At 38.4% G+C, this 25964-nt stretch overlaps 1 protein-coding gene across 11 annotated transcripts in view; it reads left to right on the top strand.

Moving 5' to 3' along the window:
* FHIP1A (FHF complex subunit HOOK interacting protein 1A) overlaps positions 1–25964 on the top strand; it is a 288042-nt gene that overhangs the window by 220397 nt on the left and 41681 nt on the right. For all 11 annotated transcript variants that reach the window (XR_013532857.1, XM_054253606.2, XM_078366393.1 and 8 more), the window contains one exon: positions 20500–20667. Coding sequence is in view for 10 of the 11 variants with exons in the window: in XM_054253606.2 (XP_054109581.1) it covers positions 20500–20667 (168 nt within the window). In the remaining variant the exon portion in view is untranslated. The remainder of the gene's footprint in view (positions 1–20499; positions 20668–25964) is intronic.

Genomic DNA, 25964 nt, shown 5'->3' with positions numbered 1-25964 from the left:
CACTGTTCCTATTGCTGACCCAGTTCTGCCAGATGCCTTGGTGCTATGAGCAGGAGGGAAAAGAGTGCTCCTTATAATTTGAAGTTACATAATAAAGATGTGATGGGAAGATTTTCTTCAGCTGAGTATAACCATTGTTACTTTTTTCACTTCCCATTTTCTAGGTCATTAAGTGGAAAGATGATGCACACAGACATTTAGATCCATATACAAATATGCTCTCTCTTCATCCACATATAGAAAAGCCTACAAGAATCTATTATTTATCCCAGAGCTGTACTGTGGGCCAACTGTGGAACATAAAGAAATGATAAATGTTTATGGTGGAAAGCCTTTGAGAATGTGGAAATATAATAGAAGCCATTGGAACATTTGCTGCTTTTTTTTTTTAAAGCATATCTGTAATTACTGTCTGAAGTCTTATGCTGAGTTTCCAGCCTAATTAAGTACTGTGTCTTTGAATGTTTTCTAGACAAGGAGGCTCCCTGTAAGGCACGTGATGTGACATGTTCAGCTGGTACCTGGGCATATTGTTATGTGAATGGAAGCTCAAATCTTCCCTCTCATTTTGCATAATCACACAAGAAGTAGTGAACTAATTGGCCATATGATCTATGATATCACCTTGGCCTACAGCCAACTTCATGGTATCTTGAGGCACCCTTATGCCTTTAATGCTGTATCTAATGCTGTGCCAAAAAAAGAAAAACCCACAAAACCCCCCCCAAAACAAAAATAAATAAAAATGCTGACTTAAGTAAGGAAACTTAAAATAGAGAGCAAAGAGGAAGGCACATTCATTCATTGTCATAAATGCAGATGTAGTGATACTAGTGAATAAGTTCATTGTGAAGGATTTAATATGTTGTGGATTTTAGAGTCAGACTACCAGGATTGGTTTCTCAGCTATGCCACTTGCTAACTCTGTGTCTTTGGGCAGAACAAAGGCATGTTCTTAATCTCTCTGAGCCATGTTCTTCTTTTTTAAAGTAGGAGCGATAATAATGCTTTACCTTATAGGATTGGTGAAGAGTAAATGAGTTGATACTTTAAAATGGTGCCTAGCACATAATGTGAGTGAGTTAACTCTTATTACTGTTTTGTTTTTATTGTTATACACTTGTTGGGAAAATAATAGATTTAGATGACTAAACAACTCTTTCATTCCCACTCCATGCCACTCCACAATGCCACCATCTAGTGGATCTAAGAAGAGGCTCTCTGTGTGCATCATCTTTCCACTGTAATTTATCAAATTTGGCATATTGCCAGGAGGAAATAGGTAGAGAATTGTAGAAAGCAGGTTTACTAGGAGAAATAACCCACAAATGTAGACTTGGTAGAACCCAACCATTTTAATCTTTTCCTAGGCTAGTCCCAAAGCTCCTTCTACCTCCCTCTCTGTAGACTCACTTCTCCAGCTATTCTGGGTTGTTTGCTATACTCTGAGTGGGATTCCAGCCTTCTAGTTAAATGTCCATTCTTATGCCTTTCCTCCACTTGAGATGCCCCTCTCTTCCAACTATATTTATCCAAATCTTCTCCTCCTCCCATGTCCAGACTGCATGCCACCTCCTAAATTCTTCTTGATCAATCCAGGCATAGGCAATAACTCTTCACTTCTTTAGAGTTTACCAGCATCACCCAAGTGGCACTTGAAGATTACCTGGTATGATCATTATAGATTTGTTACGTTGTACCTCTCATACCAGGTGGTAAACATGACAGTGGGGAACCATAAGTGTTTGTTTATTCATTTGTTTATTGAACAAAAGTTATATAAGCATATATAGTACATTGCTAAGTACATACTAGGTATTATGACATCTCTTGAATAAATGAACATGTGAATGTAGATATGGTAACTAGGTAGGAGTGTGTGTGTGTGTGTGTGTGTATAGTAAACATGAGGGAATGAGAGAGAAAGCTAATGAGAACGGTAGTGGTCAGGTCAGATTCATGAACTGATGTTTAGCTGGCCTTGTGGTGTGGCATGGAGTGGGAGAAAAGTGAGGCACTTGCACAGGGGTGGGTGGTGATGTTTAGTATTGCTTAGAGATGGCTGTTGCTTGGTACCCAGTAGGTGCTCTATGTAAGCAACTCTTAAATGTTGGGGAAGTGTAAAAAAGAACCAGAGTTGAAACAAATATTGCTGGAAAAATTTAAAGGAAGATATAGATATTTTATGAAAAATGAACCAAAAAATATTTCTGAAGAATCAATCATGGCTTGAGGAATGATGTTTGAAATGTGTTCTCTACATGTAGAAATGAAATTCTATAAGGTGGTCAAATTTTTCTGTACTGTTTTGCATTCGAGTTGCCTATGTGATATCAAGGTAACATAATTGGCAATATATCATTGCCATGGTTATTTATCAAGACATCAAACTTTCTGATTAAGTATGTGTAACATTTATTTATGTTTATGTTAAATGCTTTAATACAACTAGTAGATTTTAACTGTTCAGTTTTTTTCTTTGAAGATAGCATTCTGTTTGTCTGAAATTAGAGATTTAGCACTTTGAAATCCCTTTCAGTTTCATAGAGGAGCAGAGGTGAGGTACTCATCTGTTTCTTTGTCCTTTATTGCCTGACACATTGTTAGCCCAATGCTTGGCTCCAGTAGCTGCTCTATGTATAAGTGTTTTTAGTAAATGAATTAATAATATATCAGTTTTTCTCTAAGTGAATTAATAACATCTCAGTTTTTAAAACTTCACAGATTGGATGGATGGGTTTCATGAAACATGTCCTTTGTGTTTAAAGTTCTTGCCAAATCTAAGTGGAGAGATTAAATTGGAGCTAGAAAAATAATTATTATGTACATTTGTAGAACTTTAATACTAGACATAATTCCAGAGATTATCTAGTTCCAGCTCTTCATTTTTCAGACAAAAGCATAAAGGACCACCTGAGGTTAAGTGACTTGCTCATGCTCACATCATGTCAAGCTTGGACCTAACCCAGATCTCCAGGCTTCAGTATCATCTCTTTCCATTAGGCCCCACAGAAGTAAACCTTAGTTTGATGATTCCTTTCATGGCTTAAGTTTAACTCCTGAGCTCCTGAAGAAGAATTTAGAAAAAAATTTCTTATGTTTCTGTTAATTGCAAAATAGATTTCTGAGACAGCAGCTCCTCTTCCTCAAGGATCCTGTGCAATGCATGGGCTGCTTGGGTGCACCCATATAAATTTTTTTTTTTGAGATGGAGTCTTGCTCTGTTGCCCAGGATGGAGTGGAGTGGTGCAATCTTGCCTCACTGCAACCTCCGCCCCCTGGGTTCATGCAATTCTCCTGCCTCAGCCTCCCAAGTAGCTGAGATTACAAGTGTGCACCACCACACCTAGCTAATTTTTTATATTTTTAGTAGAAATGTGGTTTCACCATGTTGACCAGGCTTGTCTCAAACTCCTCACCTCAAATGATCTGTCTGCCTTGGCCTCCCAAAGTGCTGGAGTTACAGGCATTAGCCATTGCACTTGGCTTCCCATGGTAATTTTTTAATGTTCTTTCCTCCTGGTAAGCCTGCTCAAAAAAGAGAGCTTGCACCATCTAGTGGATCTAAGAAGAGGCTCTCAGGCTTAAATTTTGGGTGGCCTTACTTTAAAAAGAAGAAAGGAACAGTATTTTCATTTAATGAATCTGCACATTCTCACGTGGAATACTTTTTATCATGAGAGTGGCAGTAGCAGCACAGAATGAAATTAGGGTCACTTTGTACTTCATAGTGTTAGAAACAGGACACATTATTGACCATGCTTTTTTTTTTTTTAGTGGTAGAAGGCATGTCACAAAGTGGGTAACTGGATTTAACTGATTTATTGGATTAGGAAATGCATGGGCATGGGTATTTTTAGATAACTCTCCAGGCGATTCTAACATAGAACCAGGGTTGAGAACCACTGCTGTACTGCATTCTGTCAACCTTGGTTTTTCAACCAGTGCTTGGATTCTTATACTCATTACTTTAAAACATTGGCTCTTCTGTAATGGGTCTTTCTATCCTAGTTGGGAATTAGTCAAATCCTATTATTCCGGGGAAATCCTCTAGTGCTCATTTGGACAATTAACTTATTTAAGAATGTACTACCCAATGGATAATGAAGTTTTAGAAGCTTTCAAATTACTCCTTTGTTTTCCTTCAATGGAGATTTTAAAGCTTTGTACTTGCTCTGGAAAATATGTATCTCATGTGGCAGGTGGTAGAAGACAGTATCTGTCAAGTGGGATAACTTGATGACTGAATGGGCTGTGCAGGCTGAGGGTTCTCACCACCAACATTTCCCTGTTATGTTAAATGCCCGTTAACCTCCAGGGCTTGAGTTTTCTTTGAAGCGTGTGATTGGTCATCTTTGTATTTACAGAGTACTGCTCAGCAAAAAACTAGGTTACAAAAAAAAAAGCTTTTGTTATTCCATCACTGAAATATCGTAAGTGGCACCTTAGCACCTGTGTAGTGTAGTTGTATTTGATGGTCATAATGACCAGGAGGCTTTGTGATAGTGGTCCACAGCCTGGTGCACGTCAAAAGCAACAAAAGATACCCAGCACTAGTGCCGGAGATAGTGATTTAACTGGATTAGGATAGGTTATGTGCATGGGTATGTTTAACTCTCCAGGTGATTGTAACATGGAACCAGGGTTGAGAACCATACCATATGACATCCTTAAAACTGTTTTGCAGACCAGGTGCAGCGGCTTACACCTGTAATCCCAGCACTTTGGGAGGCTGAGGTGGGCAGATCACCTGAGGTCAGGAGTTTGAGACCAGCCTGGCCAACATGGGGAAACCCTTTCTCTACTAAAAATACAGAAATTAGTTGGGCGTGGTTGCATGCACCTGTAATTCCGGCTACTCAGGAGGCTGAGGCAGGAGAATCACTTGAACCTGGGAGGTGAGGTGGCAGTGAGCCAAGGTTGCGCCATTGCACTTTAGCCTGGATGACAGAGCAAGACTCCATCACACACACACACAAAAGTTTTGTAAGCTAGGCACACTGGCTCATGACTGTAATCCCAGCAGTTTGGGAGGCCAAGGCAGGAGGATCTCTTGAGCCAAGGAGTTTAAGACCAGCCTGGGAAACATGATGAAACCCTGTCTCTACAAAAGATACAAAAATCAGCCAAGTGTGGTGGCATGTACCTGTAGTTCCAGCTGCTTGGGAGGTTGACGTGAGAGAATTGCTTGAGCCTGAGACATTGAGGCTGCAGTGAGCAGTGATCCTGCCACTGTACTCTAGCCTGGGCCACAGTGTGAGACCCTGTCTCAAAAAAAAAAAAAAGTTTTGTGAACCTTGAATTCCAAATCAAGTTTGGCAGTGTGATATCTGTTTTCAGGCCTTTAAATTATTTGAATATTGGAGATCCATATTTGACAACCAGTATTCTCCTGGGGGCCAGGAATCAGGAATTGCACTATTTTATGATTAGAGTAATGAAGTTATTATTGTGTCTAAATGACTCCATTTTCATGTCTCTCAGTGGTGCCAGTGGGGTCAGTCCCTGTGCATGACCCAGGTTTGAGGAATGTGAGTATTTTCAGGGATTTCCAGGAGCAGTGAGAGCCAGAAGTTAATGCTTCTGTGAGTGGCAGCATAATGTAGTCTCATAATTGTATTCATCTGAGGGCATTGATTCTATATTTTTGGCCCTTCTTTCAGTGACAGTAGGAAAGTGGGTATCTTTCACATAAAGCTTTTTTCTCCCTGTTATCTTTTTAATAATGGATTTCCCCTTTTTCTGTGGTTTCCAAGAGTAGGGTGCTCTGTGAGTTCTCTGCAGAAGCTGTTTTCACCTTCCTTCTGACAAATGTAGCTGAATTGGTTGGCAGAGGGATGGCAGGGAGGTAAAAGGACAGGGAGTGGTTATAAATCCACTAAAATGCCATCAATTGAACTCTTACAATGGGAGACAGTGTCTTTGATGACATGTTCCAAATGGTCGATACAGGTACTCAATATCAAAGGATTTCTGCTATGTTTTTAAAGGACAGGGACAAAAACTCCAGGAGATGGTTAGGATTCTTGCTTTGGCATCTTCTCCTCAAAATAGTATAAAAAACATGAAATTTATTATCAAGTAGACTTAGGTTTGAATCTGGCTTCTGTCACTTACAGTGTGCTTCTAGGGCAAAATTTTGAGCCTCACTTATCTTATCTCTAAGATGAGAACCCCAATACCTACCTTGAAGGGCCAAGGTGAATAAATTCACATAATATATGTGAATTTCACCTCTTTCTGTGGTTTCCAGGAGAAGGGTGCTCTAACACAGTGTTTGGCACAGAGCTGGCACTTCATAAATGGTAGCTACTTCTGGAACTACTATTAATAGTGGTTGTAATTAATTATAATAATAATAAACAAATTTCCCCCACTTTGGAAATGGCCTGTATGTCCACTTAGCCTTTAGTGGGGATGGCAAGGGATGTTGACAGAGGCCCACCTGGGGAGGTGTCAGAATTTTCATCCTCTCATAATCAACATGTTATAATTTAGAGTCTCATCACATATTAGCTTGTGTACATCCTGCTATTTAACTCAGAGGGCCTAGAATACATATTTTCATGTAAACAATGTGGGAAGGGGGTTAGTAGAGGAGAGGGGAAAATATAATTTTGGGGATTACTTTGGCCTTAAGTCACATCTGGTGTCATGGTGTTGTGTGGGGTTTGGCAGGAAAGGTTAGATTATTGCGAAGTCGAGAGGAGGAGATGCCAGAATGGGTGACAGGAAGGTGATGGGGACCGAACTATAATTTAGAATTTTCTGTAGGGGGTTCTCTGTTAGGATTGCCGGTATGTTGCCATGAATTTGTCTTGATGTCCCTTCTGTCATATGCCATCAGTTGACAGTTTCTGGAGTACAGTTCCATTTCACTGAAGCACTTGGCCTGGTGTATAAAGCATTTATGTGAATCAGTAGAAACTGAATTTGCACAGCTGAGGGATCTATAATGCAGTTTCAGAAAAGTCAGTATAGTTTAATTGAGGTATAAAGGGCTCTCCTCCCATCTGAGTTCTGACAAGTTGAGAAATACAAAAAAATGAGGCAGATGGAAGATTAAAACACTATCTTTATTACCAATTTAAAAAACTGATGCCAGAGAATAGGGTTTACACCTGTAGGCAAACATTCCTGATATTTAATCTTAGAATTAGACTCACCCCGACATAGAACCTGTGGTGGGGAAGAGCAGAGATGAATATGTACTTTTTCTTTTTTTGAGACAGAGTCTCATTCTTTTGCCCAGGCTGGAGTATAGTGGCACAGTCTTGGCTTACTGCAACCTCTATCTCCTGGGTTCAAGTGATCCTCCTGCCTCAGCCTCCCTAGTAGGGCTATAGGAATGTGCCACCATGTCTGGCTAATTTTTGTATTTTTAGTAGGGACAGAGTTTCACCATATAGGTCAGGCTAGTCTTGAACTCCTGACTTCAAGTACTCTGCCTGCCTCAGCCTCCCAAAGTGCTGGGATTAGAGGTGTGAGCCCCTTTGCTGGCCCCTGAATATGTACTTTCTGCTGGAAGCCTGGCTTCCAGGAGAAGAGAAGAGGGGAGAGGCTCAATCCCAAGCTCACCAAAATGACAAGTTATCCTCTCTGGGAGAAGAATTACTGGGTGAGTCAGAGAGAGGCCAGAAGTATGCTGCTGGGAGATTCTGCATGTGGGAGGATACATGAGGATTGGAGACTTCATTTTACTCTTATCATGTCTGCATAAATTCAACCTAAGTTTAGCAAATTTGGAAGTAGTAATTTATACCTTAAAAAAAATGGAAGTGGTTTAAATGTCACTCTCGTCACCAAGAACCTATCATGGTCTCTGTGACCTGCAGAAGATAATCCAGAGTCCTTAACCTGGTTTTGAAGACCTCTCCTGATGTGGCCACATCCTGCCTATGGTCCCTGCTTCCCCTCATGATGTTCAAATGCAGATCTAAAGTCTGATCAGGGCCCTCATCATCCTCTGAACAGTTCATTCTTGCTCCCATGTTCCTGCTGGGTTATCCTTTCTACTTCTTCCCTGTTCATCCAAAGTGTATTCATCTGGGCCAGGCACAGTGGCTCACACCTGTAATCCCAGCACTTTGGGAGGCTGACATTGGGGGATCACTTGAGGTCAGGAGTTTGAGACCAGCCTAGCCAACATGGTGAAACCCTGTCTCTACTAAAAATACAAAAATTAGCTGGACATGTTGGTGCATGTCTGAAATCCCAGCTACTCAGGAGTGTGAGGCACAAGAATCGCTTGAACCTGGGAGGAGAAGGTTGCAGTGAGCTGAGATCGCACAACTGCACTCCAGCCTGGGCAACAAAGTGAGGCTCTGTCAAAAAAAAAAAAAGTATATTCATCTGTTAGGTCTCAGTACAAGCACCATTGTGGGTGGAAGCCTTGCACTGAAGCGTATACTGACTTCTCTCATCTCGAAGCTGCCACTGAACTTTCAAATGGGACTGCACTGCTTAGCACTTGTTCATCAAAGGAGCTTTATCTGCCAATTGTTGTAAGTTTTTTGTGGGATAATTGTTTCTTATACTTCTTTTGTCTATCCTCAGCTGCTAGTATATTGTACACCTGGAAAACACTCAATATATGTGCTGTTGGTTAAATAGATGTGTCAAAAGAAAGTGGGTAGCACTCTTATCACTATATTAGAATAGAGTGATGTGTTGGTTATGCTGGAAAATAAAATACCAAGGCAAAGAACTGAGATTAGGTCTTAGTTTTGTGTTATTGACATGGAATCAAAGAGTGCTTTGGAACAGACTTTGGTAACAGAGAGGGTAGATCATCTAGTTCAACGTCATCGTTTTACAGCAGAGAAAACGAAGCCTCATGATTTGGAAAGAAATGTTTGGAGTCTGTGAGATTAATATTTGTGAGAGGAATAGAGGATATGAAACAGATGATCTTTCAATTCTTTAACATTTGATTATGCTTACAAGGTTTATGTGGCAGCTTTATAATTTGCATTAGAGGATCCGCTAAGTGTTCTGAAGTGCTTTTCTATTATCTTGTAGATCCTCACTTCTTTATGTGCTCCCAAAATCTGTGGAGGAAGGCACTTTTCACAGAAGCCTTCACCACTTCTCATCATTAAGTTTCTTCATTGACACATGTCAACTCACTGTGGTAGATTATGTAGTATGCAGGCCTGAGACATCAGGCCTGTTTTGCATTTGTAGCAGTTGGGACACCAGAATATTACTTCAGTTGCCCATGGTCCCCAGATGCTGAGAATTAAAATGCAAGTGTCTTATATTCATTCCCACTACAGACCATTTTGTACTACCCCATGATGTTTTTCTGTTTCTAAAATTATCATCTGAAGACCCTGAAAGAATCCTGGCTGAGAAAGGGAGCACATTTTTGATTCCCTGATCAGCAAAGAGATGGGTTAATGCAAGTACTTTAAGCACCCAGGGTAGAAAGTTACAAACCCAAGGTTGGAGAAAGGACAGCCTGGCTTTGTTGAGTGCTGAGAGAGGACGCTGCCCTGTGCCAGAGTGGAACAGGAAGCAGGAGCCTATACCTGAGAAGGACAGGTCAGCTAGCCAGCTGTCAGTGAGGGGTTTCTAGAAAAGCCTCGTTACTTGCTTTATGTTGTAGACTTTAAAGATATCAGTGATCATATTTAATGATTGTACAAAAATAACAAAATAAAAGCAGTGTTTTGGTCATTTGTGCCACTGTTTCTTTCCAGTAAATTTAAAAAAATGTTTGGTTTTTAACTTAAATGTTAGTGTTGACTCTTATTGGTTAGTTAACAGAAAAGCTAACAGAGAAGTTTGTCTGTCTAGTGTATATTTTTAAACAGTTTTCAAACACTTAGTTTTCACATGAGTAAGTCATGAAGTCAGTTTGGTAGGTCAGAATTAGCCCTTAAAGTAGAATTAAATGGAAAATATCAGAGTACATTGCACTTAGGAATGGTGAGTATTAGATATTATTGTAAAATACTTTTATTATGATGAGTCATGGTGTTAAAAAGTTTGAAAACACTGTTAGGCCATGGAGGTTTATTTGGAGAATATTACTAGATTAGTCTTGATGTTACCTTTCTGCTTTATCATGGTCTGTAAATAAATGTTAGTTGGTTTTTTTTTTTTTTTTTTTGAGAGGGAGTCTCACTCTGTCACCCAGGCTTGGAGTGCAGTGGTGCTATCTGCAACCTCCACCCCCAGGTGAAGCCATTCTCCTATCTCAGCCCTCCAAGTAGCTGGGACTACAGGCACCTGCTACCACACTTGGCTCATTTTTGTATTTTTAGTGACATGGCGTTTCATCACATTGGCCAGGCTGGTCTCAAACTCTTGACCTTGTACTCTGCCTGCCTCAGTCTCCCAAAGTGATGGGATTATAAGCATGAGCCACCACGGCCAGCCATTGATATTCTTTTGGTCTAAAACATTTGTTAATTATTTCATTCCACAAATATATATATATATGTTTATCTATATAAATATATATATATATATATATCACCCAATATATGCCAGGCACTGTTCTAAGTGCTTTCTGGTATTGAGATATCTATAGCAATTTACTTACAAAACGTATCTTACTTCTCTTACTCAGAGAAAATACTGTATCCATGTGCCTAAGGTTTAGCTGTAGATAACAGAAAACTCTCTTTATATTATAGAAATGATCCTTTAATGATCTTTTCATATTCACACACCACTTCTATTTCCAGCTCACTAGCCAGGACATACATAATAACATCTAGATACAAAGGAAGCAGAGAAATGTGGTTTTTTTAACTTTATAAAGTCAGGGTTTATTCCCAAGGAAGAAAAGGAGAAAAAAATATTCCAAGGAAGAAAAGGAGAAAAAAATTTTGTTTACATGTAAGGAGCGTTGAGCTTTACAGCAAAGCTCAAAGCTCCTTACATGTAAACAAAATTTCATTTCTATTGGTGGGACACTGGAAATTTCTATTACTATAATTATTGGAAAGGCATAGGCTTGGCAGGGCCACAGCATGGAGGTGGGCAGGTTGTCTACTGCACAGGGGCAGCCTGCTGAGGGTGCAGAGATGGTGTTCATGTTTTGTTTGCCAGACTTTGTGTCCTGGCATGGGGCTGTGTCCCCCCACAGGAAGAGGCACCCTTATCTAATTGTCAGAAGACACCTTCTTCTCTGGCCAAGCCATCTGCTTACCAAACTGTGGGTCTGGGGGCTACTTTGCTCAAAGAGATATATTTACCGATTTGTGGAAATGCCCTATATGGGCCGACTGTGGCTCAGGGGCCAGTCTCAGCTGGCCTAGAGATTGTCTTAAGCATTTGACCCTAGACATGGCTGATTTTTCCCCTTCTTCTAGTATAGCTCTTCTTGCCTGGTTTTATACTTTTAAAATAATAGAAGTTAGCTGACAAAACTGTATTCATTTTCTTACCGTAAATAAACACAGAGTAAATTTTCAGAGGCTGAGCAGGTCTACAGGTCCTGCAGAGTTTACTCATCCCTGACCTCTCCGCAGCACCTCATGTCACTTCTTTTCCGTTGTAGGTAAGGAAATTATGGTTATACATTAAGCTTACATTGATCTCTGATTTGAAATGGAAAATTAGATTTCTTTTTTTTTTTTAACTTCAACAAGTGCATGATGGAACCAAATGACTCGGTTCTTAAGCATCAGAATTATGAAAAGATAGAAAGGGTCCCACCCTCCTTATACACAGATAAATAATTTTAAAAACACACACACACACACAAAAAAAACCCCATCTTATCTAAGACAGCCAGGTGGTATTCATCTTGGAAACAAATGCAGAGAGAGGAGGGAAGATCTGGTCTGAAAGTTAGTGTGAATCTTTTATTCTTTCCCTGCACTCTCCTAAGAGAACATTAAAAATTTATCAGCAACAAAGCCCCTGCAAGTTTTTCTTCAAGAGAGAAAACCAAAAGCCAGGAAAACAGAAAAGGAGTTTAGTCTGTTTATTTTACCTTCTTGGTATAATTTTCCCTCACCCCACACTCACTTTCTTTTGAGGGCTTGCTGTTCCCTCACTTTTGTGTCTGACTTGCGTTTTAGATGAGGTAAAGCAGGCGTTATTCTGATGGGATGCTCCCCTGTGACTGTCCAGTGCCACATGATGCTCAGGTTTGAGACAACAGAGAGAAACCACCAGAATGACTAGAATTATTGAATTTATTTGGGCAGATATGTGTGTGTTTTCTGCCTTCCCATTGTATTGAGGTCTTTTCAGTACTCATGGAAGATAAGCTAGGAGTGAAATCTGTCTTTTATCATCAGAGCTTCCTTTGTTATAGTTTTAATGCCTCAGAAAATTGGTCTAAATTTAAATTCCACTTCCAAATGATACATTTAACCCATCAAGGAGATTGAACTGGGGGGAGGGTGGGGGTGGGGAGGGGGTACCGGGAATAGCAGGCATTAGATGCTATCTTCTTGCAATGGTTCTCTGATACTTCATTCTGGAAAAGCTGCTGGTTGGGGTTCTGGCCCATGAACCATTTTCCCTCCACTGTGGGTTTCAAAGTCAGTCTCAATATTGTCTTATTAATCAGGAAGAGAAATAGGGAGAAGCCTGAGGAAGCATTTCTTTTCTTCCAGTGGATCACTTTTTGAGGTTGCCATAATTCAAGAGCATGGCATGAGTTATGCTCTGTATTTTCAATGAAATGCTATTTACTATAAATGGAAAATTTCCCCTGCTGTTCAGGCATTGTAAAATTAATGTAACTATCCTTCTAAGGAAGGCATCCCCAACATGGGTTGTGAAAACCCAATGTTTTTGTTAGTAATGGGGCTGCTGATTTCCATCTTGACACATTTATTGATTACTCTGAGTACCTGGCAGTGCATCAGGTCCTTTGACAATTCACATTGCAGGTCAGATGGGGTCATTTCTGTAGTAAGTCTGCAATCTTAAAGGATGGATATGTTTATTATGAAAACTGAGAAAGGGAACTGACAGTCTAGAATAGGGGAGTCTGAGAGGTTTAATAAGAAATCCGTAATAGGAAAGTCAAGTTTTGTGGGGGGCAGCATTTCTCCATCAGCACTTTTTAAGATGAGGGCAGAGTAAGGTACAATTTAAATTACAGCAGGTGGAATCTCCCTTTATGATGATAAGTACTTTCTTCTGATTCAAAAGATTCTGAGCCTCCACTAAGCTGTGTTGCCAAAAGAAGCTGTGTAATCTCTGTTTGTGTTTGAAAGGGTGTCGTGGGTGTTTGTGTTTTGGCAGCCCAGCACCAGACCTCTTTTTCTTTCTAAGCCTGTTGCTCCAGCCTTCTGGTGATTCTGTGAGACATCCCTTCAGTAAGTATCTTTTCTGCTAGACCATCTGCAGTTAGTTCTCATAAGATCGTTTGGACTCAAATAACTGAAACAATATGCTTAGGATAGTCCTTAGTTACATACTAGGTGCTCAATACTGGTCAATGATGTTGTTTTTATTGTTTTTCATATTGGAGCCAAGAAGTTTGAATCAAAAAGGGACTCTTTCTGGAACAATTAGTAAACGGGAAAGAAAAGAATCAAGTGATTCTTTGGAATACCCTTCAGATCTTTGTTTCTGAGCCCAAATCCTCCGATATTTCCTTGTTAATTATTACCTCAGAACCATGCTATATATTACCTTTCTTATGGGATATTTGGGATATTCAGTAGTTAAACTTTATTATATGAGGTTCAAGTAAAATGGATCATATACTGAATTATAATCTAATAAATTCTATCATAATGAAGCTGCAGGGTGCCAATTATGTACACATAGTATAGGAAAGGAGGCTACAGACATAGCCATTTGCAGAATCCTCCAAGGAGAGAGGTCTATGATAAGCAAGCAAAATAACTTTTGATGTAATGAAAGCAGTAACCCCTCACCTTGGCCAACCCTAATTGCAGCTTCGACCCATTGGACATAGGACCATTTTTATTGGTGATGTCAGCTTTATTCTTGTTCTGTCCGTATTGGTCAGCTCATCCTGTGGGGTGAGAATGAGGTTTAGATTGGCTAACACTGGCAAATACAGAAGAAAATATGTTTTGGAGAGTTTCTGTGTCCCTTGTAACTATAGCCTATTCTAGGACACACTGAATCTTTGGGGCTGATGTAGCCCATCCCTTGTGGCCACCTCAAAACCTTCTGATTCTACAAAATGCCTGGGAGGGAATGGGGAGGGAGTGGATATGGATGTGGTATTCATTTTCTATAAGGGACGTTGTACTTTCCCCCCTTCACCCCGAAAAATATGTACAGACAGGCACATTTTGTTCTTTTGCTACCAACACTCCCGCATACTTCCTGGTCCTTTTTTTTTTTTTTTTTTTGCCTCAGTTTGGCTTATTTTAAACTGATGACCCAAGTCAGGAAATAATAGCCATCCTTTACTGAATGCCTTCTATGTGTTGAGATTTATGCACATTCTCTTTAATCCTCTTAATACCTTCAAAGATGGTGGATTACCCCCATTTTGCAGAGGAGGAAACAGGCTTACAGAGATTAAATAACACAATCAAGGTCATACAGGTAATAAATGTTAGGATTTGAACTCTAGCTTGTCCAGCTCCAAAGCCTCTCCTTTTTCTGAAAACCATTCTCTATTATCATCCTCCCTTTGTTTTCCTCAAAACCTCACTTTCTACTCAGAGCTGGCAGCCGTATTCTCTACAAGGCTAGCATAACTCTGACTCCTGGTATAGACCTCACATAACTTCAGGTCTTAAGTAGAATTTCCTAATGTATTTGGCTTCTGCTTACAATAGCAAAGCGCCCAGAACTGTTTTTTGTTCATCTTTCTGTCCCCAGCACCCAGTGCAGAGCTTTCACACCTGCCTGAATGTTTGTTGAAATAGGGCCATTCCTGATATGTTCCCATTGCGAATAGATGTAGGAAAAGTTAGGAGCCCCAAGGGTGCAGCATCTATAACAGTTGACAATATTCATGACTTGGTAACCTACACATCGAGAACAAAATAGGAAGTGCAGAAAAACAATCAACCAAATCCCAGATAATAAAGTTTGTACTTGGGGAATGGGTCATCCGTGTTTATTCAGAAAACCTCAAATTCAGGCCAGTTAAATGCATTGAGAGCAGCTTCAGAGAAGCAGCACTCAGTGAGGAAGCCACATGGCCTTGGGAGCACCACCATTGCCTGTGGTGTGAGTGGCACTGCTTCCCACGTGTGCCTTTGGTGGTTGGTTTTCCCCAGGCAGACAGATCCCAGCTCCAACTTCTGTTGGAGAGATGAGCAGTGTTTCACCATTCAGGGTCTGGAAGGACCCTGAAAAGCCATTGGTTCACTGCTTCCCTTTCCTCCCAGAAGGTATAAATATTACACTAATATATTTAATGTATTACAGATCCAATGAAGAAATACGGGGAATAAACGGCAGAGATTGGCTTTTATTTTAATACACTTGCCTCAAAACATGTTGCTGAAATCCTCATTGTAGCCACCCTGTTTCCTCCTTCCTCAAATATTTTAGGAATAAATCAGCAAACTTGCTGACTTTGGCTGTCACCTCCATTCGCCTCCCCAGCTGGCCTCTGGCCGTGCTAGCAATGTAGCCTGTGGCCTAGAGGTCGGAGAGCAGAAGGGAGGCATGGGGAGCCAGTGGGAGGGAGCCAGAATCATCAATTGCAGACTATTTTCAGATCTGGAGGCATTGAATATTTTCGGTCCTGAATTTTTGGCTGAAACAGTAGAGCTGCTTGCTGAGAACCAGGGTGTCTGTCTTCCCTTTTGTACTTGAATGTTCTTCTTAGTGCTTCGTGTCCTTGGAGGGGAGAAGATGGCTGTGAAGAGCCCATCCAGCTGTTGCCCTTGGCTGCAGGTGGGTGGACGTGCCTCCTGCCTGTCCGTCGGCTTGGCTCTCTGGCAGCAGCGGGCAGGCTTGTAGCCTGTGTTCCCTGTTGAGACCCTTTCACTCCTGTTTTGTGTGATCCAGCCTTGTTATTCTTTTCCCCTCTGCTGAGTTCAGTGAGAGCCTCACTCTGGTTGGAGCCACTGGGGCTGATGACTCTCCGATGACCCAGGTGAACTAGCAGTTAGCTAGTTTTTTCCTCTGGTATCAAAGGAAAAGCCAAGGAAGGGTGGCTACTAACTTAGAGAGGGTGCCACTGTCACCTGACCCCACTGTCTGCCACCTCCTGAGTGACAGAAGGTAAGATCCATCTGTTTGTTCCAATGTGACTAGACCACAAAAAAACAATTAGCAGATGGGAAATGTATTTTTCAGGACACACCTAAACCTGCCATTATAGTGAGGATTCTGGTGCTAATTTAGATGCAAATGGGATCACCCAACTAGAGCTGATTACAGAAAGGTCAGAATGTCTATATGCTCAATTTCATTCCTATGCTGTGCAGTAAATTAGTGTGCTGCTGCAGTTGCGGGCATGATGGCTGGGTTTGGTTCTGGCTTTAATTTTTTTGTAGAGCTTTGGTTTTATAGAAGTGGAATGTGATGTGTGATGTCACCTCACCACCCTCACCCACCTCCTTTTTAAGGTGAGGTCATACTCACCTTAAACAAATACCCTGTCCACAAGAAAATATGCTGTCCATTTTGCCTATTTCTGAGAAACTTGAAATTCTAATAAAAAATAAAAACACACTTTTGGAGTTCTTAGCCTAAGACAAAAAAGAGTAGATTGTAAATTCAGTCGCTGTTCTGTTCAGAAAACTGATCTCACCTATGTGTGCACTTCTTCCAGGCCAGACCATGCTGGGTTATAGCTTGGAGCACAGGGAACTGGGGATGAGAACTGGTGGGTTAAAGGATGGCATAGATGATTGTGAACTGTGCTCCTGTGGTGTTTTTCAGATGTTTTTGGCTGCAGCTCACAGTCAGAAATATATTTTATATGTTTTCATATATATATGTATTTACTGAATTTGCAAGCAAAGCACATATATGTGTTGCCTTATGTATATTTCCAACAAAATATGTATACACAAGTTTGACAAAACAGGACTTGCCCTTACTACATACATTCAGGGAACTCTGATATTTTCTACTGGAATCTGATGTAAACCATTAATGAACCAAAAACTGAATTCACTACCCACTCTTGGATCTCAAACTATAGTTTCAAAAACACCAGCTTAAGGGATTGGTGAAGATTCTTGGTGTGAAGAAGGACCCGGGCAAGGGCTTTAGGAATGTGGAGAAGATGGGTGGAGAAAGGTTTATTTCCAAGGATGGACTAAACTGGCCTTGATAACAGTAAAATCAAGTACCTGAGTCTGGAACTTGGGTTGAAAGTAACCACATAATAGTGCTTAAGCAGATACATTCTTTAGAGTAACAACTGTTCTTGTCAGGGTCAATTATTTGTTTGTAAACACTGAATTTTCTTTAGGTTATTTCAGTCATTGTGGCCCACCTTTAGCATGAAATAACATTCTTAAGCTTTAGTATCCCTAAACTTTATTATTGTATATGATATGGCAGTAAGGTAGAATGTCATTTACTGTTTCTATTAGTATTGCTATATACATTTGTAGCTACCTGCAATTCTTTATAGAACAAGGTAAATAAATATTGATAGTCATCTCTAAGACAGAAAGTCTTACTTACATTAGCAGCTGATTGCCCTTCGTAATGGGAGCATGAAGAGGATGCTACTTTCCAGTCTTGCTAATGCATCTTTAGGGCATTAGCAAAAGATTTTGTTTTACACTCTGCACAGCAGAGCATCTTTTCCCTGGTGGTTTATTGTTAGCTTTCCAAGTGATCACACTTAGGCTCTGGTCTCATCCTTGTTGAGGAGGTTGCCTATTTGGGGGATTAGAGGAAGTTTCTGAAAGTTAGATAATGGGGCAGGAAAAGATTTTCTGGCATAAAAAGCTCCTAAAGGCTCTGAGGATATGGGGGAAGGAAAAGATGGAAGGAGAGGGAGCCAGATTCTCCTGATTTGGGTATTTATTTAAGGTGAGTATGACCTCAGTTTATAAAGAATATGCAACTTAATGCTTAATGGACTTGGGTTTTTAATATTTATAGCATGTTATATAAAGGCTGCCTCTCCAAGTGCTTTCTTAAATCCTCTTAGCTTGTAAATGACAGCTTTGGTTTCTAAAAAAGAAATCTTTTCATTTATACAGCCTAACAGTAGTAAACAATAGATGTTTACTGCCCTTCTTTCATGTTAGCCCTCAAAGACTGAGACTTATAATCTAAGGAGTTTATTGCTGTGCTTTCGAGCTTTTTAAGGTCATGTGTAACTTAAGGAAGAAAAGCTGATGCTACATTATTGGTACAAAGGCTTGAATTTGTATGACATGTCAGTTCAGAAGTGTTCCATAGATAAGTTGAAAATATTGTATTACAGAAACTACATACATGGCCTGTTTAGAATGATTATGCAACTTTTTTTAGTAATCAAGATTGTTGGGTAATTAGATTATTGCCTAAATCATTCAGGATTAAGTTTCTGCTAAAGGGTCCCAAGTTTGCAGTAGTGAAGTGGATGTGAGCTAATATAGGATTCATTTCCCTCTTAGCTATGATTGGTGACATCGGTTATTACAGAGATCTTTATAGAATATGTCTCTCTACTCTCTGGGGCCTTCAGGACACATGCAGAGGATAAAAAATAGTTAAAAGTCAAACTAATCTCTGAAAAATATAAATTACTAGATCTTTGGGGCTATCATTTACTCAGGAAAAAGTACATTCTATATGCCAGGCTTTGTACATTGCATTGGGGGTAATAAAGGAAAAAACACAGTGTGTGTCCCAGGGCAGCATTCGGAGTGCTCCATACATGGGACTAGAAAACATTCAGGAAACACAAAGATGGAAGCAGTTTGTTTCAGAAGCAGGAGCAGACCATAAAAAGCACTCTTCTCAATGTGATTTATTTGTTAAATAGTCGATGCTTACCTGTTTCTGTTGATATATTTGGGCCACAGAGAGCTCTTTGAAGTTGGTCAGATGACATAGTGGTGTATTGAATGTCTGAGAGTTTGCAATGTTGGCACCAAGCTGGGAGAAGGGGATTTGCACCATGATATGTACTCAGACCACTGTGGAATGAACTTCTCATTAGATTCTAATGCACTGGATGAGCATGCCTTGCTTAGGATAAAGAAAACAGACACACTGATTTGGTAATATCTTATCCACCTGGGCTCATCTATCCAGAAGATAGCTGAGCACCAAAAACTTTTTAAAAGTTATTTAAGCAGCCAAAATAGATATCTCCAAGCCTTTATGCACAGATGCATCCACTCAGGGCTCATCTACACTTATGTAGCAGATCTGGACATCTGGTTTCTAAACTAATGTGTGGATTTTGAAAGCCGAAAATTAAAAGGGGAAGAGGAATGGAATATAAAAGGAATGGCCCAGTAACCGTATGATAATGTGAAAGCTATCACTTTTAAAGGAAGGAAAAGAAAGAAGATTTTAAAAAATAGAAAAGAGAAAATAAAAATTACTCAAAAAGTATTGCCATCTGTTTTGTTTAGAATCGAGTACATTTGTATCATGGTGGAAGTACTGCTAAGATTTCTAGGGTGTGTGGTATTAGAATCTGAATGTTTGAACTATTTCTCTGGTGGTTTTCATGCATTCAGATGTGGCTGTTTCTTTATACTTATGCAGGACAATTGAGGACTCTGGGAATGACCTCTATTTATTAAGAGATGGTATATTCTCATCTTAGGAGGGCAAAGATGTATATACTAGCCCTTAAAATATTCCCAATAAAAGTGTTTAAGGTTAGAATTTTGATATGTTAAGCATCAAATCCTCAGCTTCTTAAAAAATTTGGCTCTTCAGAGTCATATTCACTGAAAAGTTGACATTTTACTCATGAGAATATCATACCAGGTAGCAAATATTAATTTGTATTATAGAAAAGTCACAGTTACTTTATAAGCAGTAAGTTCTTATAGTGCTTTATAAATAACATCTGACGTGTATTATTCAGTTATAAAAATTTGACTTGCAACTCTCCAGAAACACATCTGAACATCTGTAGCACTTTGTGTCTGTACTGTTGTTTTGCAATTTATATTATCATTTTGCTTGTTATAGCTCATCTTCTTGGACATAAAGAATGTTCTTATGTTTTCAGCTTCTTGTACATAGTAGGTCCCAATAAATGTTTATTGAATGACTAATAATGAAACAAGTTATTCTGAGCTTTCTAATTAATCCTTTACTAACCGTGTAAATACTTTCAATTATCTTTTTTCTTCATTTTTGATTACACCCTAAAATCTTTATGGTATTTGAACTGCATTTGATGATTAGGGTTGTCAGAACACTTGAATTGATTCTTTATGCCTTTCTTTTCCCTTACTGAATTAAAGGGTGGAAGCAGTATAAGGTATTGTGGAATGTGAAGAGGTTATAGGCTTCAGATAAAGCTCTGAAGTGTGTTTTCGTGGCAGGCATGTTCTTGTCTTGATGTCACTGTGGTGAGGCTGGGGTCCACGGGAGAGGCGTGTATCACAGCATCAAGAGGAGGCTCACCTATGCTTACTCTGTTGTTGGTCGTAGGTGACTGTGGAGGAGGTCATGACCACAACTGCGTATCTGGACCTTTTCCTGCGTAGCATCTCCGAGCCAGCACTGCTTGAGATCTTCCTCCGTTTTATCCTATTGCACCAGCATGAGAACGTCCACATCCTAGACACTCTCACGAGTCGAATCAACACCCCGTTTCGGGTAAGGAGAACCCTAGCAGAAGGGAACTTATAAATCAGAACAAATTTCAGGAGAGTTTGTTTTGGGAATGAAATTATGAATATTCTCTTTTGCTCTTTTTTTTTTTCTTTTTCCTCCCCGCCCCCACCATTCTTTCTTTACTTTCTTTCTTTCTTTTGTTGTTATCATTTTGTGGCCATTACTTTCTTTCTACTTAGGTAGAGATGAACAGGGTAATATGTTTTGGTCTCAGGAATTCTTCTGTCAAGGAGGTGACACTTACTGCTGCCTTTCATAGGATGTCTTTCTTGATTTCTCTGTATTAGCACTTTCTTCTGTAGAACTAGCAGAATGCACTTCTGTAGGGGCAAGATGCAGGGGAATATGTGGACTTAAGTGCAGGTAAAGCCAAGGAACCAGAGTGCATCAAGTCAGGGTATTAGAGATCATATTTCTGCCCATGAGTTTTTTTGAAATGGAAGTTTGGAAAGTTTTGAATTTGGGTGGTCATTCTTTATTTTGAAGCTCTAATTAGCTTGAAAAATACTCCTCCCCAAAGGCTGTCTCTATTTAATTGCAATTCTTGTTTTAAAAGCAAACAAATGAGAATGTATCTGTCATTTGGTTTGTAACATATATAGAGGTAATATGTATAATAATAATTGCACAAAGGGAGGAAGAGGGAATAGACTTATATAGGAGTAATATTTCTATATTTTATTAGAGCTAATTTAATATAAATCTGTAGTAAATTCTGTTAAGTTAAAATGTATACTGGAAGCCCTAAAGCAAGAAAATAACTAAAAAAATATACTGGAAAAATCATTTAAAGGAATTTAAATGTTATACTAGAGAAAATACTCAATTAGCACCACACTTAACAGCAATATAATATACATTCTCATCAAATGTACATAGAATATTCTCCAAGACAGACCATATGTTAGGCCATATAACAAGCCTCAGTGAATTTAAGAGGATTTAAATCATGCAGAGTATGTTCTCTGATCATAATGGATGGAAATTAAAAAGTTATTGACAGAAAAAAATTTGGGAAATTCACAAGTATATGGAATTTAAATGATACACTTATAATTAGTGGGTCAAAGAAGAGATCACAAGGGAAATGAGAATTTCCTTTGAGATAAATAAGAATGAAGATGAAATATTACCCAGATTTATGAGATACAGTAAAAGCACTGTTTAAAGGTAGATATATAGTTGTGAACACATATGTTAAAAGAAGAGGAAAGAGCTCAAAGCAGCAACCTAAGCTGCTACTTCAACACACTGGAAAAAGAAGAGCAAACTCAAAGCAAGCAGAAATAAAACAATAAGGATTAGAGCAGAAGTTAATGAAATTGAAATTTTTAAAAATGGAGAAGATAGGTGAAATAAAAAGTTAATTTTTTGACAAGATTGACAAACCTTTAGCTAGACTGAGAAAAAAAGAGGGAAGTCTCAAATTACTAAAATGAGAAATGAAAGAGGAGGATATTACAAATCTTACAGAAATAAAAACAATTATAAGTGAGTACTATGAGCAACTGTATGCTAGAGGATAACTTAGATGAAAGAGACAAATTCTAGAAAGACACAAACTTATGAAATTGAAAATCTAAATAAATTTATATCAAAATAGAGATTAAAATAGAAATTTAAAAAGCTACTCACAAAGAAAAGCCCAGACCCAGATGGCCTCACTGGTGAATTCTATCAAACATTTAGGGACTAGTTAAAAAGTAAGGTCAGCAAAGTGGTGGAATAGGAAGACCCAGGTCCTTATTCCCTCACAGAGAAACCCATTTAACAGCAATTTATGCAAATTGCCTTTGTAAGAATGAGAAACTTTGTAAGAACACTGGTTAAAAGGTTGCAGCACAAAGCCAAGAAGAGACATTGAATGTGTAGGAAAACTGGTGGCATTATTACCTGCTCTAGCCATGCCCCCTCCCCACCACAGTGTGGCAAGATCCAGAGAAAATTTCCAACTACTGACTTTTACCTTGTGAGGGAAAGAGGAGACTGAATTGCTTGCTTGACATTGCTTGCTTCTTATGTTCCGTCTGTTCATTGGGAAAAGAGGAATAAAATAGCTGCAAGACACTTAAAAAAGCAACAAAACAGCAATAGTAAGTCCTTCCATCTCAGTAATTATTTTAAATGTAGATGGATTAAACACCCCAATCAAAAGATATAAACTGGCTAAAGAGATAAAAAGACAAGATCCAAGAATATACTTTCTGAAAGACATTCACTTTTGATCTGAGAACATGCATACGCTGAAAGTCAAAAGATGGAAAAAGATATCCCATGCAAATGGTAACTAAAAGAAAGCAGAGATGGTTGTACTTATATTTAAAAATTAGACTTTAAGATAAAGAGACACAAAAGGATGCAAGAGATAAGAAATAACATTAAGCAATGATAAAAGGGTCAGTTCACTAGTAAGATATAAAAATTATCTATCTATATATGAACATAAAATCAGAGTTCCCAAATATATGAACCAAATATTAACAGAATGACAGGGAGAAATAGACAGCTGCACAATAATAGCAGGAGACTTCAATGCCCCAATATTTAGTGAATAGAAATATCAGACAGAAGATAAAGAAGGAAACAGAGGATTTGAACAACACTATAAACCAATTGGACCTGACAGACATATACCAAATACTTCATCCAGCAATGGCAGGATATATGTTCTTCTCAAATACACATGGAATATTCTCCAGGATAGATCACATGTTAGGTCACAAAGCAAGGTTTAACACATTTACAAAAATTGAAAGTGCACAAATAATTTTTTCCTGACTGCAATAGAATGAAACTAGAAATAAACAGCAGAAGGAAAACTGGAAAAAATTATGAATACATACAAATTAAGCAACAGACTATTGGGCCACAGAAGAAACCACAAGGGAATTTAGAAAATATCTGGAGACAAGTGAAAATAAAAGCACGACATGGCAAAACTTATGAGATGCAGTGAAAGTAGTACTAAGAGGGAATTTTATTGCTGGAAATACTTAGGTTAAAAAAGAAAATCTTGAAGCAACAATCTATACATCTCCAGACACTAGACAAAGAAGAATGAACTAAACTTAAAGTTAACAGAAGGAAGAAAATCATAAAGATCAGAGCAAAAATAAATTAAAGAATAGAAAAAAAAATCAATGAAACCAAGACTTGGTTTTTTGAAACAACAATAACAACAACAACATTGATTAACCATTAGCTGAATTAACTAAGAAAAAGAGAGATGACTCAGATAACTAAAATTAGAAATGAGAAAGGGGACATTACAACTTATGCCATAGAAATAAAAAACAGCATACCACAATTATATACCAACAAACTGGATGACTTAGAATACCTGGATACATTCTTAGAAACATATAGCCTACCAAGACTGAATCATGAAGAGATAAAAATATCTGAACGTATTTACCTCTAGTAAGGAGATCAAAGCAGTAATAATAATTAAAAAATCTTAAAGAAAAACCCAGGACAAGACGGCTTCAGTGACGAATTCTACCAAACATGTAAAGAAGAATTAACATCAGTCATCCTTGAATGTCTAAAAAATTGAAGATCCAGAAACATTTTAAACTAATTTTATGAGGCCAGTTTTGCCCTGATACCAAAGCTAGACAAAGATACTTCGAGAAAACTAGAGGCCAGTATCCCTGATGACTATTGATATAGAAATCTTTGACAAAATACTAGCAAAAAGAATTCAACAGCACATGATAAGGACTGTACAACACGGACAAGTGTGACTTATTCCTAGAATGCAAAGATGCTTCACCATATGAAAGTCAATCAGTGTAATATACCACACTAACAGAATGAAGGACAAAACCCACAGAGTAACCTCAACTGATGCAGAAAAAGCACTTGACAAATTCAACAACCTTTCATGATAAAAACACTCAACAAACTAGAAATATAAAGAAACAACTTCTACATAGTGAAGGCCTTACATGAAAAGCCCACACCTAACATCTTACTCAATGGTGAAAGACTAAAAGCTTTTTCTCTAAAATCAGAAACAAGGCAAGGATGGCCACTTAGAGGTCTTAGCCAGAGCAATTAGGTAAGAGAAAGAAATAGAAGGCATTTAAATTGGAAAGAAAGAAGTTAAACTGTCTCTGTTTGTAGACAACATGATCATATAAATAGAAAACCCTGAAGAGGTCACCAAAAAAATGTTAGAGCTAACAAGCAAATTCAGTAAAGTTGCAGGATACAAAGTCAACACACATAAATAATTTCTATATACTAACTATGAACAATCTGAAAAGGAAATTTGAAAAAACTATTTATAATAGCATAAAAAAGAATAAAATACTTAGGGATAAACTTAACTGAGGAAGTGAAAGACTTGTACGCTGAAAACTACAAAACATTATTGAAAGAAATGAAAGAAGAACAAATAAATGGAAAGATATTCCATGTTCATGGATTGAAAACCTTATTTTTGTTAAAATAGCCATATTACTCAAAGCAATTTACAGATTCCGTGCAATTTCTTACAAAATCCGAATGGCATTTTTTGGGCAGATATAGAAAAAAATCCTAAAATATATATGAAATCTCAAGGGACCATGAATAGCTAAAATAATATTGAAAAAGAAGGAAAAAGTTGGAGAGCTCACACTTTCTTATTTTAAAACATATTACAAAGCAATAGTCGTACAAAACAGTGTGGTACTGGCATAAAGACCAATGAAACAGAATAGAAAGCAGAATGAAACAGATATGAACCGTTGTATTATGGTAAATGATCTTTGGCAAGGCTGCCAAGACTACACAATAGGAAAGGATGGTTTCATCAACAAATGATACTTGTAAAACTGGATATCCACATGCAAAAGAATGAAGTTGAACCCTTACCTTACACAATATAAAAAATTAACTCAAAATGGATCAAAGACCTAAACATAAGATCTAAAAGTACCAAACTCCTAGAAGAAAACATAGAGGAAAACTTCATAGCAATGGATTTTGTAGTAATTTCTTGGATATGACACCAGAAGCATAGGGAAAAATAGACAGATGGGAGTACATCAAACTTAACAACTTAGGCATATCAAATGAAATAATCAACAAGGTGAAAGGGCAACCTACAAAATGGGAGAAAACATTTATGAGTCATATATGTGATAAGGGATAGTATCCAGAATATATAAAAAGTCATAAAACTCATCACCAACCAAAAACCCAAATAATCTAACTTAAAAATGAACAAAGTACTTGAATATTTCTACAGAGAAGACATACAAATGACCAAAACACATATGAAAAGATTA

The sequence above is a fragment of the Callithrix jacchus genome, chromosome 3, assembly GCF_049354715.1.
Source record: "Callithrix jacchus isolate 240 chromosome 3, calJac240_pri, whole genome shotgun sequence".
Classification (NCBI taxonomy): Eukaryota; Metazoa; Chordata; class Mammalia; order Primates; family Cebidae; genus Callithrix; species Callithrix jacchus.
This window is presented reverse-complemented; position numbering and strand designations above follow the sequence as displayed.